At 54.1% G+C, this 17,753-nt stretch overlaps 1 protein-coding gene across 2 annotated transcripts in view; it reads right to left on the bottom strand.

Annotated features, from left to right (window-relative positions):
- MLLT6 (MLLT6, PHD finger containing) overlaps nucleotides 1-17,753 on the bottom strand; it is a gene marked incomplete at its 5' end in the record, with an annotated part of 44,685 nt that overhangs the window by 14,992 nt on the left and 11,940 nt on the right. The window contains 3 exons of one of the 2 annotated variants that reach the window (XM_084301275.1): nucleotides 655-829; nucleotides 7,751-7,849; nucleotides 16,596-16,703. In XM_084301275.1, coding sequence (XP_084157401.1) covers nucleotides 655-829; nucleotides 7,751-7,849; nucleotides 16,596-16,703 — 382 coding nt within the window. The remainder of the gene's footprint in view (nucleotides 1-654; nucleotides 830-7,750; nucleotides 7,850-16,595; nucleotides 16,704-17,753) is intronic. The other variant, XM_084301276.1, reaches the window with a different exon arrangement.

Here is a 17,753-nt window from a genome sequence, read left to right as displayed (position 1 = left end):
CACAGGCCAGAGACTGAGCTGAAGGACGCTTCTGTCACCTCCCAGCCCTGGCCCACCTCCCCCAGCTGCTCTCATGCTCTCTGGCGAGCACAAGCGGTGCACAAAGCAGCTTCATCCACCCAAACGTGCGTGTGTGTGCTCCCCGAGGCCCTGCACCACCACCCTCCCTCCCGCCCCGATGAGGGTCCCAGCACGCGAGCGGTTCTGACAACAGCTCGGAAAAGGACCGAGGAACATCAGAGCAGATGGGAGCCCTGCAAGGTTTCAACTCAAAGCTCAGGGGAGCCCGGGTATCAGGTTTTGGCTCAGGTCTCTCCCCCGGCACTCCTTAAAGCACTCCTGCAGACAGTACCACCTACGGAGGCGAGGGCAGGTGCTGCCCATATTGCCTGCGCGCGGTGTCCCCTTCCCTCCTCCCTCCGCTCAGACATCTGGATCTGTTCTGCCTTGCAGTGCAGCAGGCCTGCGCAGGAGGGGAGCTGTAACACTCATCCCACTCGGTTATTCCCTCTGTGCATGGAGCGAGTAGCAAGGAGACTTCTCCCTTTTCTCTTCGAGGGGTTACAGAGCAATCAGCAAAGATTCAGAGGGCTTAACGGTGAAGTGAAGCATCACCCCCATCCCCTCTTCCCTGGCTTCTCCTTTGCCCCTTACCTGCAGGCTGGAAGGTCCCGCTGGAGGAAGCTGAGCTGAAGCCCGCCGAGCTTTTCCCACTTCCCGTCTTTTTCCCTTTGTGGCTGCTGCCATGGCTTGAGGACTTCTTGCCTTTCACCTCCGATCTCCCGACCTCTGAGGTCTCTTTGCTCCCCTCATGGTGGCTGGTGGAGCCCTGGCGAGCAGCAAGCACAGAGGTCACTCATTTGGGCCAGATGTGGCCGCAGCAGGGGCTCTTTTTATCCATTTCCCCTTACGAGAAGTAATTGCTCCCCCTGCCCACGAAGTGACGGCCAGCTCACATTACTCACAGGAGAAAAGCAGCATTCCCCTCCACCGCTCCTTGGTGGCATCAGTCCTTCTACTCCTAGGGATTTCACTCATCCCATCTCACTGCAGGGAATTAAACAGGGCGCTGACCATCCCAGCACAGACACCAGAGATCCCTGCACTGTGGCCGAGAGGAGCACCCACCCTCCGAGGGCTCCTCAGCCCAAAGAAAATCTGAAAACTGCTGCGATTCAAGCTCATATTTCAGCTGCATCTCTCAGGTGTGCTGCTCTCCACAAGGTCATCCCGCCTAGGAGAACCTGCCTGCCCTTCTGCTGTGATGGGAGATTCCCAATGCACCCACCCAAACCCCTCTGCTGCCCGTCTGGGGCTTTCCAAATCTACCACAGCAAATATTCCACACAGTGACATTGTTAAGCAGCATCTGACCATACAACAGATGCTCCCCAAACCCCATATAAGCCTCCGGGAGACAGGGAAGCCAGGGGGATGAAGAGGCTGGGCAGATGCGTGGAAATCCAGGAGCCTGGGAGGAGAGAGAGAAGTGTGGGAGTTGGGCAGAGGGGGATGAACTGAAAACCAGATTCCTCGGGGCACCCGCGCTAGGATGTGGAACCTTCACCTTCAAGTCACTTCAAAGCCTTCAGAGATCGCTTCCTGCAAGGTATTACTGCAACCAAATCGATATCATAGACGTGGTTCCAACGTGATGGCCACAGCCCAAAACACAACACCTGCACGTTAACGCCGACATCTTTTACTTCTCACTGAGAGCAGATACAGGGGAGACACGGAGACGCACAAAACCTTTCTGAAATTCCACTACCCCTGACTCCAGATGACCTCTTCTTAGGGAGAGCTAAAGAAAAAAGGGCTTGTAATGCAGACTCATGAATGCCCAGATAAAAATCTTCCCCCATTCCTCCCACATGGTTTAATCACTCCGCACAATGCAACAGCTGGCAGCCTAACACACACCAGATGTGCCGGGAATATGAAAGACAGGAGGAAGGGAGTGGTGGAAATTAGGGGGGGGAGAAGGGGGAATCTGTATTTTCTCATCACAGACTCCTGGATGTAGGAGATTAAGCCTTCTTGATTTATGAGCTCAGAGGGAGCGTGAAAATCTTTCCGACTTTCCACATCTGCCTGGAGGGGGAAAGGAGAGCGGTGCCTGGGGGCTACGGGAAGTCCTGAGAGCGTTCACAAAGTCACAGGAACGAGATGGCTCATGTCCCGGCAGATATGCAAAGCCCCAAATTTTCCCTCCATAAATTTCTCTCTTTGGAGCTCCCCACAAGGTGCACGGGGCCACGGGAGGGCAGGGGGAAACCACGTGAGGAGACATGTTCTAAATCTGGAGTGTCAGGAAGGGAGTGCAGGGCAAGTAATGAATTAGTGCAGGGTGGAAGGGGGAAACCTGAGCTGGGAAATAAATCTTAATTGCGAAATTAAAGGCAAAAAAAAAAAAAAAAAAAAGAGGAGGGAGAGAGGCTGAGCTGGCGGTGGATGGCTGGACACTCACCTGCAGGGCTGATCTGACCTCACAGACCTCCCCGACAATCTCCCAGAGATTTGGGGGTAGGATTTTACTACCTACAGCCAAATGCTATCCTAGATAGTGTTTGCCAAAGAGGTCACGGCAGATGGAACCGTACGGAGCTACCGGGAGCCCTCTGCACCACTGGGAGCCCTTCTCCAGCAGCCGTCCCAGGGAGCCTGCACGTTGGGGTGAGGGCCCAGGCACTGCAGCTGGGGAGCAAAGAGGGAAACTGAAACCGCCCTAAATCACTTCCCCTCCCCGTGCCTCTGTTTCTTCCCCCCCTTTGCTCCGTGGAGCCTGCAAGCTCTGTGTGGCACTGCAGCCTTCCAGGAGACACACGAGAACGGCCAAGCACAACACGGCCGTGATTTGGAGGGGAGGGGCCCCGCTCCCTTAATGCCAATATTAATAATAGTAACGAGGGCTGCAATCCCGTCACCTCCCTAAGGAAGCAGATTCTCCAGCTCAGGGCTGCTGCCTAGAGGAGGCAGGGCTGGAGAAACCTGCAGGCTGGCTGCTTACGTTGGACATACACAGAGGTCTGAAGCTCTAGACCACTGGCTTTTCTCCAGCCCGGAAAGCTGTAGGTACGTGTGCATGTGCAGAAACGCCGACGTTCTGTGTGTTTTGCAAACAGGTGTGCATGGGGGAGAGCAGGCTGCGGAGAAAAAAAAAAAAAACAGGGAAGCGCTGGGGAAGCGAGAGCTCCCTTTCAAAATGAGGCAGCAGTTGCGTTTTGAAGCCCTGTTTTAAGCAACCAAGTACAAAACGTCATCGGAATGAGCCTGCTGCCCCGGCTGGAGGTGACAGGCTGGCGGGGAAACTCCTGCCTTCACCCCTGAGCCGGGAGAAGTGAGCCAAAGTCGCGCGGGCACCCGAGCACAGGCATGCACGCACCTCCTCCCCCCGGCACTCGCTGTCCCCCGAGGGGCCGTACCTGTTTCCCGGCCTCTCGGTGACACTGTGCAGCACCCAAGCTCTTCATTCATTAATTTATTTATGGGAAATCAGAAGAGCATCTCTTTGCCTCCTGATTGGCGGGGCGAGCTCCTAGAGGGAACCACTGACGAAATGCAGAAGGGGTGGGGGAGGCCGGTGCAGCCTCGAAAACACACAGAGCTGCTTTGCCCTGGATTAAACTACTGGCGAGGGGAAGCAGGGAGGACGCAGCACAAGGAACAATGCGACGAGAGCAGGAGCTCCTCCAGCCCACTCGGCACAGAGCGATGTGCTGAAGCAGCCGCCCGGGCAGACCGTAAGCATCAGCTGCCTTCCCCGGCTGGATCGCTCGGTAGAGGTCAAATGAGTCTGCCAGGAGCCTTGGGCAAAGCGCTCGTACGAGCTACAGCATCTGTATCTGAACCCTGTCAGCAGAGAGATCAGGCAGCGCCGTGCCGCTGGTCTTCATGGGCAGGGGCAGAAGACACAGATGGGCTGGAGATTGTGCCTTTAACTCCTTGACGTCCCCGGTAAATTCACACTCGTGTCAGGACAAGGGATGCTAGAAGGCTCAGGGATGCTCGCTGCGAACATCCGTGCTGAGACACGCTGTGACAGCAGGGGGAAGGAGCAGCCTCCCCCCACAAGCCCCTTCCCCATCACCGCTACCGGATTTGCCCGAGCAAAGCGCGGCGCAGAGGTTCCCGGGATCCGTCAGCCCCAGGCCTGCCGGTAGATGCCGAGAGCTCAAATAACAGTGGGAAACCTGGAAAACCTCCCCGCCGCCGGTGGCTCTGCAGCCGCAGCCCTTGGCCCTGCTGCGCTCCCTCTCCCAGCACCTGATGGGGGTGGGTGCGGGGAGCCCTTGGCATCCGCGGCTTCAATTACCAAACCCAGAGCGAGCCAGATGTTGCGGCCCAAAACACGTAGCATGTGCGAGTGTGTGTCAACAAGTGATCGTGATGTCTACAGCTGGCAGGAGGAGGCAGCTGGGGTGGCTTGCGATCCCGCAGATTTACTGCAAGTGCAACAGAGAGCAGCAGGACGGCTCCCCGGGGGCGGCGGGGGGGAGAGGGGAGGCTCGGTGCGTGCCACCCGGTGTGCTCGCTGACACGGATGGCCAACACCAAGCTCCAGCTCCAGGGATGGACCCCAAGCACAGACCCCGAGCACAGACCCCAAGCACAGACCCCGAGCACAGACCCCGAGCACAGACCCCGAGCACAGGAACCGCCTGCTGAATGCATCCGGCAGCGTGCAGCTGCAGAGCCGGAGCAGCCCCGGCTGCCAGGGCTTGCTGGTGAGCCTCATTGCTCTTCCCCTGGAAAGAAATCATGCTCTGCCTCAGGCCTTCCCCACGAATGCCATCTTTCCAAGAGGCTTTTCAAAAGCATTACCAGTTGGCAGCACTTTGGGATTTTGGGATGGACCACATGAAAAAGCTAGGAGCTATTACAGCCAGACACCATTACGCAGAGGGGATGCTTTCTGCTTCCCTCCCACTCCCCCAAAATCTGCAGGAGCTGCAGGTAGCCAGCATGACAACAAACCAGAGTCTATATCCAGCACAATCCCTCCTAATCCATCCAAAAACCCCAGCCCGGGAGCACCTCTGGGGGATTTTCAGTCCATCTGCTCTCTTGCAGGGATGCTCCTGGGCCCCACAAGCAAGATTTGCTCCTCTTTGAGAGCAATGGCAGTGGCATTGCCTCAGGACGCTTTTCAGAGGCAGGAGGAGAGCTCAAAAGAGGTATTACGAAAAGTCATTTATGTGCTGTGAATTCACACCCTAGTTTCACTTTCCGGTGTAGATGAGAGCTGAGGCCACCGCTGTGTGTTCAGTGCGTTCATCCCCAAAACCAGAGTGAGGCAGTGAGAGCTCGTCACTGCACGGACAGGGCACGGACGTGGCACGGACGTCTGGTCAGGTCCCAGTGTCAGGGATTAATGGCATTTAGGTTCCTAGAAGACGCAGGGAAGCACTTCAGTGAGACACTGAGAACTCTGGCAGAAGTCAGAAGTCTAGCACAACCGATTTCCAGAGGAAACCACATCAAAGGACCTTCATGACTGAACGGTTCAAGAGGGGAGCACAGGGTGGACACCACAGTAGGTGAAAACTGGAATTGAAAAATAAAGCTGGATTGCAAAGTTAAAGAAAAACGGGAACCCAGAGGTGGGGTTGCCTGAGGGAATGAGGAAGTGGGACACGATGGCACAAGAGGGACCAGCAGTGCTGTTCTGCACAGTCACACCACCACTGCCAGCTTTGGTTTTGCTGCGTGTACCCTACCTGCCCTCCAGCACACTGCTGGGACGAGCAGCACTAAGCTAAAACCCAGAAAGGACAAAGAAGGCTTGGGCTTCAGAGAGGAAACTGCTTGGACACAGTACATTAATGCATGAATGTGTTCTCAGAGCTTTACATTAGTCTAACCGCTGCAATGCTGCGCTGGTGCAACTCTCCAGAAAGCCTCACGCAACCACCCCGAGGGGTTTGTGCAGGGTGCTTTTGGTAACAGAGAGCTTGAACAATGCTTTGAGAAACTGTGCACAAAAATGCAAGGGAAATACATTCTTTGTTATGAGGATTAATAATAACTCCCTAGGGAAACACTAAAACCCTGTCACTCAAGCACAGCTACAGTAATTAGGATCTCCTGAATTTTAGCTTACAAAGAGTTGAAAGCTGCCTGTAAAACTCAATTGCACCCTTCCCTCCTCATTTATAAAGGTCTGGCAGGGCTTTGGAGGAGACAGTGGGTAAGTGTCTAACAACCACTCCAGCTGGCCAAGAGTCAGGGTTTGGATTTCAGTTTAGTCTGAAAATAATCTTGGTAGGCCATCAGCTCCCGCCAGCTCTGTTCACAGGGTGAATCTGCTGTTCCCAAAAGCCAGAGCTGAGCTGCCTCAGCACGGGTACAGGTAAGTCAGGAGTGGCTGCAGCTCGCAGCTAGTCCTCCATTCCGTCCTCCTGCAGCTTTCTGCTTCTCCCAGCCTAAGGCTGCCTTTGCCATTTCAGCTCTAAACTGCATCTTCTCCCTGCTTCCACACTTGGCCTCACGCAGAAGACAGAAAAACCTCTCCAGTTCTAATCCAGAACAACCCCGTGCTGATCAGCAGGAGCTTTCATTCTTCCAGGCTGCCCCTGCAGCGCTTTCACACTTGCAGACCCTGCTAGCCTGTGAATTTTCAGTTTCACAAGGCAGCCCTGCCATGTATCGGGCACACGAGCCTTTCCAAGTAGCATTTCTGTGCCCAAAAGGACATTCCTGGGACATGTTATCTATTTGCTCTAGCAGGAGCTCGGCCCTAATCATAGTCTCACACCAGAACAGCCCTGCTGAGGAGCTGCATTAATTTGCTTTCCCACTACAGAGAGGGGGGCACAACTCCAAAGGTCCACGCGCTGGAGTAACCTCACTTGTTCCCTGACACTGAAAAACTGCAAACTTGGCCTTCACCTTGTTGCATGCAGGCTTGAGGCAAGTTCCACTGTGGCTATTCTGCTTTCCTAGAGTTTGGATCTGGCATGAGTTACAGAAAGCTCAGGGCTGTCCTGATTTACAGCCAGGTGCAAGAGCCGACGTTGGCAGCACAGCTCCAGCAGTGAAGAGCAGAAACCCACTGACATCCTGCCGCTGCCCCACCAGCCCTGGGCACTGAGCAGACTCTGGGCAGCCAAACCTTCCTTCTTCTTACCTCAGGAGCAAAACAGGCCACCACACGGTGCCTGTCTGCCTTCATTTTCCTGAAACGGAGGAACTAAATGGGACCCAACCTCCCGTTGTCTCACACAGTGAAGCAACCTCTACTATGCACTTCGAAGATCTTCCATGCATGTAAGATTGTCTGTTTTTTCCCCCTAGCTCTATCAGTTTGTCTAATAAAGGATAATGCCTCCTCCCACAAGCTTGCCTTGCTTACCTACCTGCCTGAGCTGATTACCATGTGGCAATAGAAAAGGCCAAAGCCTGGATATTTATCTATTCTGCGAGAGCTTTAAATCTGAACATCTGCTGCAGAACAGGCTGGCACTTCCAGCTCGATCACTTGGGAGTTCAGCTCCATGATTGTGTCGTCAGTGCTGACAGAAACCGAGACAGCTGCCGCGTTAAGTTCCCAAGGCGGGCGTTGAGGTGGGGAGGCAGGCAGAGAGAGTGAGAATGTGACGAATCAGGAATCGAAATAAGTGGACAAAAGCTCTTTCTCTCCTCTTCTGCACCACCCTTCCCACTTCCTCGGAAAGCCAGCCTTGGTGGCTTCCTCCTTCCCTCTCTCCCCACCCCGCACTCACGCGCTCGCATCCTGCGGGTTTGGTACCTTTTCTGCAGCGACGGGCACCGAGGCTGGCGTAAGGCTGGTGGGAGATTCTGGACGTTTTTTGTGCTTCTGTTTAGGTCTTTCCTTGTCCTTACGACTCTGCAAAAGAAATCAGAGAATACTGGAAGGCTCTTTTCCTCTGCTGAGAATAGCAGTTGTAAGGGAAAAGAAAGGAGGGTGTGTAGGGGTGGATTTACAACCATACATTCATATTCCTCTTCCCTTCTCCACCCATCCACAAGAGCCCAGTATCCCTTCCCCCACGCCCCAGCTTCTGGCTGGGAGCGTCCCACTATCTCTGCCCCAGCTGCAGCCAACATCTGGAGCACAGAATATCAACAGAAGCCCCTGAATCAGTTTATGGTAAGATGATAGGGAAGGATTTAACAAGCTCTGGCTGATTTCAAGAAACCTGAGCTTTCCTCTTGCTATTTCCCCAAAGGGGCTCTGTGCCCCCTTATCCTCGCTCTCTCCCTTCTTCAAAGGCTTCTCGGATACACCCTGTACAGCCAGCGGAAGGATCTTGACTCCAGCACGTGTTGCACGTGCACAGGTAGAGAGATCAGTCGGGGGAGATCTCAGAAACCACGCTTGAATCCAACCCAGAGATCCTCCCCACCTCCTCTCCCAGCAGAGAACAGCTGGGCTGGGTCCATCTCTGCTAACTGCAGCCAGACTAGTTAGATTGATTTCTTCATCCTGTTTTCTCTCTCACTAAAACCCCAGAAAGATGGGATTCTTCAAGCTGCAAACCAAGGAAAAAATCATGGCCTGAGAAACACGGAGCGCTGCCCACCCTGCTGCTACGGTCTCCTGGGGAACGCACTGCAACCGAAGTGGCTGTGCTTGCGTCCTGCTATCTGGATGTTTATGCTAAAACCGAGATGTTTTCAGGGAATGGACTGAAAACACACGCCTGTGACAGGCCATGGCTCCCACCGAAGTCAGTGGGGGTTGTGGATGCCCGAGCCAGCTGGCAGGCACGGTGGCAGGATAGGAGAGCGTGCTCCATCACATGCTCCTGCTTCCTCACGGTCTTCCTCAGCCGCGTGCTCCTGTAGGGACAAAGCTGGCTGGCAACGGGAGCTTTTCTGTGCTACTGGTGTCAGCTAAAGGCACGGCCTGCTTGGCTGGAGCTGTGGAAACTTTTGTGCTCAATTCCAGCCTTGCCGGTGTGGTCACTGGTCTGTGGATCAAGAGATCTGCTGTCAGACAAACACCTGGATGAGAGGTAGAAAAATCCATCCTCTTGTTTTTTTTAGGGGAAAGAACGCCTGCTCTGGTACTGCTCCCTCACATGGGTGCTTTAATCTAGAAGCTGAAGCCCTCCCTGTCCACCAAAGGTGTGTTCAGAGCAGGGCAGTCACGTAGGAGCTCACTGACTCTCCAGGAGGATGCTGACTGCTTCCTCGGGCAGGCAAAGCCCTGAGATGGGATGCTGGCAGAGGGAAGATGCAACTGCAGTAATGGATGAGCTCTGCTGTGGTGTTTTATTAATTATTTATTATTTTTTTGAGAGAAGAAAGTGGAATAATTAGCTTACAAACAATAAGTTAAATGTAAAAAGAAAAAAAAAAAAAGGGGGGGGGGAGGAGAAGGGGCAGGATTAAAAGGCTAGAGCAAGAAGGCGTGAAGGCATGCAGAGGTGAAGCAAAAGCACTTCAGATACCGGCACCTCCCAGCGTGGCTTTGGCCGAGTTCTCAGTGCCCTTGGACACGAGGCCCACCCGCAGCCACCAGTGACCCCGCCGGCGTAAATCCGCCACCAGGCCACAGCGGCTTTCTCTGGGATGAGCTGGTGGAAGAGGGAGGCAAATCCAGCCAAAGCCTCGCTGCTCCTGCTGGGTGTCCGACCGAGTACCAGCAGCGCTCCCGATATCCACCCATCTCCATCATGTTATCACCAGACTCCTGGTGTTCGTCATATCTGCTAAAGCCTCAGTTCCTGGAGCTACAGCATTTTGCAAGGATCTCTGTTTTTTCTCATCTTTTTTCTCCCTTTTTTCCCCCTTCCTTCAGCACGCATTTACAGCTTTGGCACTGAATGAGAAAAGCTTGAGAATGTGATTTCTACAAGCTAAGTGCTGAGACACGAACTTAAACGAAATCTTGACTAAATCTCACGATGTTTTAAATACTCGGGGGCTTCTCGTGCTATAAATACTGCCCAAGTCTCGTGGGCTATCTAGGACAGGAAGATGGGAAGCAGTGGCGCAGAGTTACGCCTGTCGCAGGCTACGTGCCTCTCAGTGGCAGGGCTGGGACCGGTTGTTCGTTATCCCACCAGCAGGAACGATTTGCACTCACTTGGTAGCACGCAGCAGAGAATTTCAACGAGCTCAGGAGAGCTTCTTCATATCCGCATCTCGTTTTACAAAAGGAGAAAGCAGGGCACGTGGGATGAGAGATCTTGCAACGATTTCACAGCAAGTCATCCAAAAACTCAGGCAGAGAAGGCAGGCAGGCACCCTGCCCCACCGGACACACGGTCGCCCACTTGCAGCCACGCAGAGAAGAGAGAAATGGAAGCAGGAGCCAGACCCTCCCTGCAAAACGTTTTGCCAAATAACTGCACAAACTCGGGTCCTTCAACTTCCTGAATACCACAGAGCTTATTGTCATCTTCCAAGCCCCAAATGCATTTCGCTCATAAAGGTGCAGCAGGCAGGACTAAAACATGATGCTGTAAACGCTAACGAGACAGCCCTGGAACCGTTTAACTTCACAAATCAAAGTCAAGAGGAGAGAAAAGAGAGCCGAGCCACTCTGGCTAATGACAAGGAACCTCCACACCTACACACACACGTGTGGGGAAAGGCAGGAACGTCCTGACTGTCACCACCACGAACCATAAAACCTCCCCCAGCTTCGCTGTGATGGCAGCAACCGAACTCACATCCTCCAGCTTCAAAATCCTGGCTGTCTGCTGTCTGAAAAAGCTCTCCTCGCGGTGCAGAGCCTACACCCGCTAACTGAGCAGTCCCCTGGCTGCATGTAGGAGTGCGGACATATGCACGCATTCAGCAAGAAGCCAGCCCGCACAATAGGGACCAGATTTCTGGAACCCTCCGCTCCCATTCAGATGCTCGGATAAACGATCAGGTTTTCCGAAACGCTGGGTAGTGAGCTCTTTTGAAGATCCTGCCCTGACTCCATGTGCTGAGCAACTGCACTTTGAACTACGCAGGAAATCTGTCCCACAGAGCCCGGCTTTCGTGCTCTGCTCAAAGGGCTGCGCTGCACCCAGGGCCGCCGCAGCCCGTCGAGGAGCCGACCCGTGCTGCACACAGCCCCCGGCCGTGCCCACCGCTCACCTTGCTCCTCTACCATGCCCACCCAGTGCCCTTCCCCACCCCACAGCATCTCCTTATCCAGGCTCTGTGCAGCTCCTGCAGAAACCCACAGGGGATGGAGCCCGGGAGCTCTCAGTCTGCAGCCGGCAGCCCCCGAGCTTTGCAGAGCCGGGTACTTGCTGCCTTCGTGCACCCAGCAGGACCCCTCTGCCCCCTCCAGCTGCTCTCTAATGCTTTTGGGTCCTCAGGCAACATGGTTTGACATCTTCTTCAGTATCACTGGATAAACACAGCGTCCTGGGCTAAACAGACAGGACAATTAATGCCCTGGGCTAAACGAGCAGGACAATTAATGCTTTACCCAGTGGAGGTTCTGCACAGGGTGCAAGGACCGAGGCCCTGGGTCGGTCCTGGTGCTCAGTCCCTCCTGCCTGTGTTGACACGCACTAAGACAACCCGGGGCGTTCCCCAGCTCACACCAGCGGCTTTTTAAACGTGTGGGTTCTCTCTCCAGGAACCGGAAGGCTTCAAATGCTTCCTGCACGAGCCGCAGGGTGCAAACAGAGAGGGGAGGGTGAGAGGAGAGGAGGGAAGCAGCACCGGCCCCCCGCATCTCAAGTGACCCTCCCCACCTGGCTTTTCTGGGCCCAGAACTTCGCCTGGCTGTGCCACGAAGCAGGACTCAGGGGAAGAGGAGGAAGCAGGGAGGATGCAGCGGGCACAGGGAACCTTCCACCGCCCCCATCCCATCTTTGCAGGCAGAAGCCGGGCCCTACCTTGCAGCCGCTCGGCGCTCCCTGCGGCAGGCGGGCTGGCTGGGCGAGCTGCGGTCTGCAGGGAACATGAACCTGCCCCCAGCAACAACCTCGGTGGAAAACAAACTCTCTCCATGCAGGGCCGAGCAGCTGGGGCTTGGCATGTGGGCACGGAGCAGGCCAGGCCTGCGGCGGGGGGAGCGCGGCCGCATCGGGGGCGTGCCAGCGCCACAATCTCCCTTCGAGCTCCCCAGCGCAGGAGGAATGAAACAGGATCTCCGGCTGCCAAAAAGGGCTGTGCACAGCTCCCTCTCGCTCCCCCCACCGCCGTCTCCCCTTCCCTGAGCCCCCTCTTCTAATCTGCTGGACACCAGCAGTGGGATCATTAAAAGTAGATTGGGCAGGGGAAGGAGGGAGGGCAGAGCCAGGAGCTGGGAAGAGCCAAGCGGGCTCTGCTGCTCCCTCCCTCTTTCCCAGGCTCTCTGCACTCCCTGCCCAGAGGAGGAGGAGGAGGAGGAGGAGGAGGAGGAGGAGAAGGAGGAAGCCTGGCTCTGGGCTGCAGCCATGGCAGCCGCAGCGAGGAGGAAGGCAGCACTGGGCAGAGGGGCACCAAACCCCTGTGATCTCAATTTGTGATCTCAAATTGTCGCTGCGCCCCTGCTAACTGAAGGACTGGCTGGGGGTGGCAAAACACCTGCATAAGAGGCCCCAGTAAGCCAAGCAAGGATGCTACAAAACGAGGCTATTACAGCTAGATGAGAGCAGATCTAGGTCCAGCACTCCCTCCCCAAAACACTGTGTCTCGTGAGCAGCCACCTGCATCCCGATCGGAAAAATCGTCCGCTTGGCTCCTCGGTGCCTGTGTGGAAACAAAGCCCCGAGAGGCAGACCTCCCTCACCAACTCGGAGGTGAGCACAAAGCCCCTCACAGAACCCCGCGGGTTTAGGTTTCAGCCCAGCACAGCTTCTGCAGTGTGCTGAGTTTCAGCGCGGCTCATTTCCTCTGCTGGCATCTGGGCCAGACAGACAGACAGACAGACGGACAGGCAGACGGACGGGCGGTGGGGAGGGAGGCTCTGCCGTGCATCTGCTCAGCCACCACGGGACTGGGGGCTGCAGGGAGAAGGGGCAGGACAGCCACAGGCCTGGTGTCCCCATTAAGTCCCCCCCCTGCAGCTCGGGAGGCAGTTCAGGAGCTCAAGGTGTATTCCGGGACAGGGACCGTTCCTCCCTGCTCCTCCCATAAGGATGTCCCCTATCCAAATTAAAAAGTTCCCTGATTTTGCCCCGTGCTCTCTAAGAACAGTGCTGGATGAGGTCTCTCCTGGTGGGGTTTGTGCCTCCGAATGCTGCAGTGCTTTGGAGTCCGTGCTCGGCCGCTCCTGTGGGGACAGATTTCATTCCACCAAGTGTGGTGATTTTTTTCTGTGCATTTCCAGCAGACAATATAGGTGACAGAACATCTGTACTTCATTCAACCCCTGTGCGTCATCCAGCGTTTTCTTGGTACTTGGCTATTGTTTTCTTTCTTTCTTTCTTCTTTCTTTTTTTAAACAAACCCTGCGAAGGCTCCCACAGGGTAGAGCGCACACATGGCAATACCCAGCCCAAAGAAATAAATGGGTTTGGTTTCTCTAAGGCCTGGTGTGTTCTGAGGAAAACCCAAGGCCTGGAGCCTTCCCATTTTCAGGACAGCACAGAAGGAAATGCTTGGGCTGGTATCATTTGTGCCTGCGAGGGGCGGGGGATCCTGACGCTGGTTGCAGTCCCACATCACAATTGTCCCTTGTCCCGCAGAGAACAAGACTCTTCACAAATGCCAAGCCGCTTTACAGAAGGGTTTAGGAGTCCAAATCCGGAGTCTCTGCTGTCTTCCTTCTCCCACTGAAGCCAGCGGGTTAAATCCGGTGCCCCTCAGTCAGGTTTCCTCTAAGAAAACAGCCGGAGAGCCCTGCACTGGAAGGGAGCACCTGCAGACTGGGGACTTGCACGCATTTTGCTCTGCTGCTGAGTGCTCAGCTCCCCAGCACCGCCTGCAGCTCTGCGGGATGGGACTGGCTGTCTGTGCAGCTGGACAGGCTCAAGACAAAACCTCTCTGCTCCCGGTCAGCACAGCAGCATGCCCAGCACCCCTGAAACACGTGCAAGGAGATCACGCACTGCCGGTCACGGACTCCGAAACCTTTTTGGAAGTCCAGCCCCCTCCTCGTCTGCGTGCTCACACGGCCTCGCGCCCGTTCTCCCTGCACCCCAGCACCCCCCCCAAAACCTGCAAACAGCCCAGCACCTCCAGCAGCCTTCCTCACCCTGCCCACGCAGCTGTTTTGCACCCCTCGTACCCCTCTCCGGGCCAGCTCCCCCTCTGTAAGGAGAAGGAGAGGATCTTGCACTCGGCTGTGGCCGTGCCAAGAGACCCCAGCCCTGACGGGGCCCCTGCCGGAGCTGCTGCTCAAAGCACTATGAGCAGCCAGGAGGGGAGAGCAGCGAGGCAGCAGCGAGACGGAGCCTCTGCACGTTTGTGAGGAACCCAGAGGCTAACAATAGTGGCAAGCGCCACTGAGAAGCCTATAAATAAACCCGCAGTCCTCCTGTTTTCGCTCTCCCCCTGGCGCTGACCTGCTTTCCAGCCAGAGCCGGGAAGCGGCGCTCCCCTGCCCTACCTGCCGGCCACGAGACCGCGCTCCCACCCCGCCAGCAGAAGCTGTGCAAATATAGAAACCCGCCTCCAGCCCCCAGCCTGGGACCTGCACCGTCTGCCCGTTATAATTACAGCTGAGCTCTCAAATCCGCCGCCAATCACCCCGATCCTGCCCTCTCGCCACCCCCTCTGCCTGCTAAAAATAACGCGTTCCAGCGCAGCGCCAACCTTGTGCCAAGCGCTGCTCCCGGCCCGCGGCACAGATGCTCTTTCTCCCTCCTCCTCGCCTCGCAGCAGCTGAACACACAAGGGGAGCAAATACTCCAAATATGTTTTCCAGCCTCGTCGGCAGTTGGAAATTTACTGCCTCGGTGTCACAGCGGGGTGGGCACGGCTTTGGACGTGCAGCCTGGGGAGGGGAGGGTTGCCTGTTTGCCACCTATCGGGTAGGGTTTGGGCAGGTTCCCCAGACACCAAGTGGGCAAGGTGGGCAGTGCTCCAACCCGGGTGGTGAGGGATAACCTCTGTAAATAAAGAGGGAGACTGCTTTCCTGCCCACACCGTTTATGGACTCTCAGCTGGGCCTGGCAGAAGGGTGCCAGCAGGTATTAACTGATGGCCACACTTATTGAAAGCCTGGATGCCCTTGTCCCTGGGAAACTGGGCTGGGATCCATCAGCCTTCAGCCACAAAACCCACCAGCGTGTCGCTGGGCTGTTTCTGGATGTGGGTCACTATTATTACTATTCATAATGATGTATTGATTGTGAGGACGTCTGCTGCAACAAGACAGAAACAAACAAACAAAAAAGAAAACAGCCAGACACCCAAAGCAAGACTGGAAAAATTCACACCACGATTTGAATGGGAATCACCAACTGGGTTCACGCAACACGGTAAATTTGGCTTTTGACCACAGTGGAATAAATCTAGAGGTTTCTTGGTGGAGTAATTCTGGATTTCTCCTAGCAAAAAAAAAAACAAAACACAGGATCTGGCCCATAAAGTATTAAAAACTATCTGACCATCCTGAAAGTATTCCTGCAAAAGTTATTTGTGGTCCAGAGCCTACAGCACTGTTTCGGACGGATGGGGTGCAAAGGAGGACGGCGGTACTACACTGAGAATTCTTGATATTTTAACAGCTGTATACATCAACAGATGGAGACGATTTCTTAGTTTGCTGTCACTTGCATTAGAACCTAAGTACTCCAAAAAGCACATGTCCCACCTATCAGAGCTATTTATTTTTTACAATTATAAACAGTTCACAAGCCTCTGGTCTCCTAATTTCTTTCGGTATAGACCCTTCGACATCAGAACCTGCACCCCTATCAGAACCCTGAAGTCTGCTGGGATTCTGCCTTACACATTCACTGCCGTTTTTCCTTGAAATATGAGCCTTCATCACGTGAGTCAGTTGGTTAATTATGAACCTTGGTGTGCTGTTAACATGTCCTGTAACACTGCAGCAGTTGTGATGAGTATGTCTTAACCTGCACAGTTAAACAAATAACTGTTGTACCTGTCAGATCTGGCATTCAGTGCTCTTCTAAATACTTGTTCAGCAAAAATAAATTGTTTTCACAAGTAGATTTGAAGCAGGTGGCCAATCTGACTAACAATGTACTACCTAAGCTATGCTAGCTACTGTTGTTGCCTACAAGTACCCTGCCAGCCACAATGCAGATTGCTAATCAGTCCTCTAAAGCTTGGACTCTGGGATCTGAGGACAACGACCTCCAGTTTACGTTCCTGAGCTGCTGCATTTAAAACCACAGCCCAAAGTACTTTCACACAGATCAAGTCAGTAGCTGGAAACCATAGCACAATGTCACCCTCAAAGTGGACCTGCCCCAAGTTAGAAATGGGAAAGTCGCACATTTCGTGAGTGTGTTCTGCCAAGAACCCTCTGGCATAATCTGAACACACAAACTTGGCTCCACATTCCCCGTGGCTGTGCTGCTCTATTTACATACACATTTCTAGTGTTGTCTTTAGAAACACAGCCACTACTCACACCTCTGACTGTGAAACTCTTTGCAGAGTCAGGGCTCACCTGAGAAGCAAGCCATCAGTACTCTCTGCACACTCTTCCCCTTCTCACCTCCATCCCACACAACTCTACCTCTGAAGTGACAGCTCTGTGCAGATCTTACCTTCTTTGGCCTTTCGTGGTGGGATACGTGCTTCTCTTGAGCAGGGGACGTGGATCGACTCCGTCTTCCAGCAATGAAGGAGCTCCCTCCAGAGTGACGTGAGGTCTTCTGAGGTAAGTGGGGAAGGGAAGAGATGGACGACAGGGATAGGAGACAGGGAGAGAGAGAGGAATCTGTTATAGAGTCTGGTTTTCACTGTTACAGTGAACAATGTTATGGTAAATGGCTTGTCTACAACATGCAGGGCCAAATTATAAAACTCCTAAAAATCCTGGGGTTTTGGTGACCCATGCACACTGACGCTTCTACGAAAGGCACAGCAGCTAAGAGGCTGTTCTGTAAACAACAAGATAAATGGCAGCAGCAATACTGTGTGGAGAAGTCAGTCCTCCTGAGCAGCAGCGTCCGTGTTTTGGTCTTGCGTGGGGTGTGGGTGTGTATGTGTATGGAAGGATGCTCTGATCTCAGACTCCAGGCACCAGCAGAAATCCTGCTATCTATCTCAACATCAGTAAATCTGATACAGAGCTCCGCTTGTATCAGATACTGAGGGTACCTGAAGGGCAGGGAAGGTGCCCTCCAGTTTGACTTTGAGGGGAAGCTCAAGACATCAGTCACTGCATGTGACAGCACAGATAAGCAGAAAGGAAAGTGGGAAAAGCCAGCAACAAAGGAGCCACTGATAGATAAACCTGTACAGAGAGGATCAAGTTTCCTTTTTGCTGCAGGGGGGAGAGCAGGTGTCTACTAATTATGCAGAACAGGGAAAGGATTCCTCTCAGTCCTGTAAATAATAGGGGGAAATCCTTTGCCCCAAATATCCCTCAAACCATCCCTGAATGACTCCGGTCTCTTCTGGACTGTCCCTGTCCTCAGGCTGCACAGAACAGCTCGGGCTGTTCTGTGTTACACCCTCCTGCCCAGAGGGCCTGATGTACACTAACTCCCTGGCTGCTCTCTTTTCCTGTCTCAAGCTGCCTCTTACCCTACGGGCAGTGCTTCAGCATCTTTCTTCTAAGAAAAAACATCCATTTGACTTCTTGGGACATTTTCAACCATACAAGACAGGGTCAGGGAAAGCAGATGGAAGAATTAAGCCTGTGGTTTTGAAAATGAGTCTAAAGATGCTATAAAAATGCAATAAATAAATTTATTTTT

The sequence above is a fragment of the Netta rufina genome, assembly GCF_964035555.1.
Source record: "Netta rufina genome assembly, chromosome: 24".
Lineage (NCBI taxonomy): Eukaryota > Metazoa > Chordata > Aves > Anseriformes > Anatidae > Netta > Netta rufina.
Note: the sequence above shows the minus strand (reverse complement) of the source record. Positions and strands in the feature narration are given on the sequence as shown.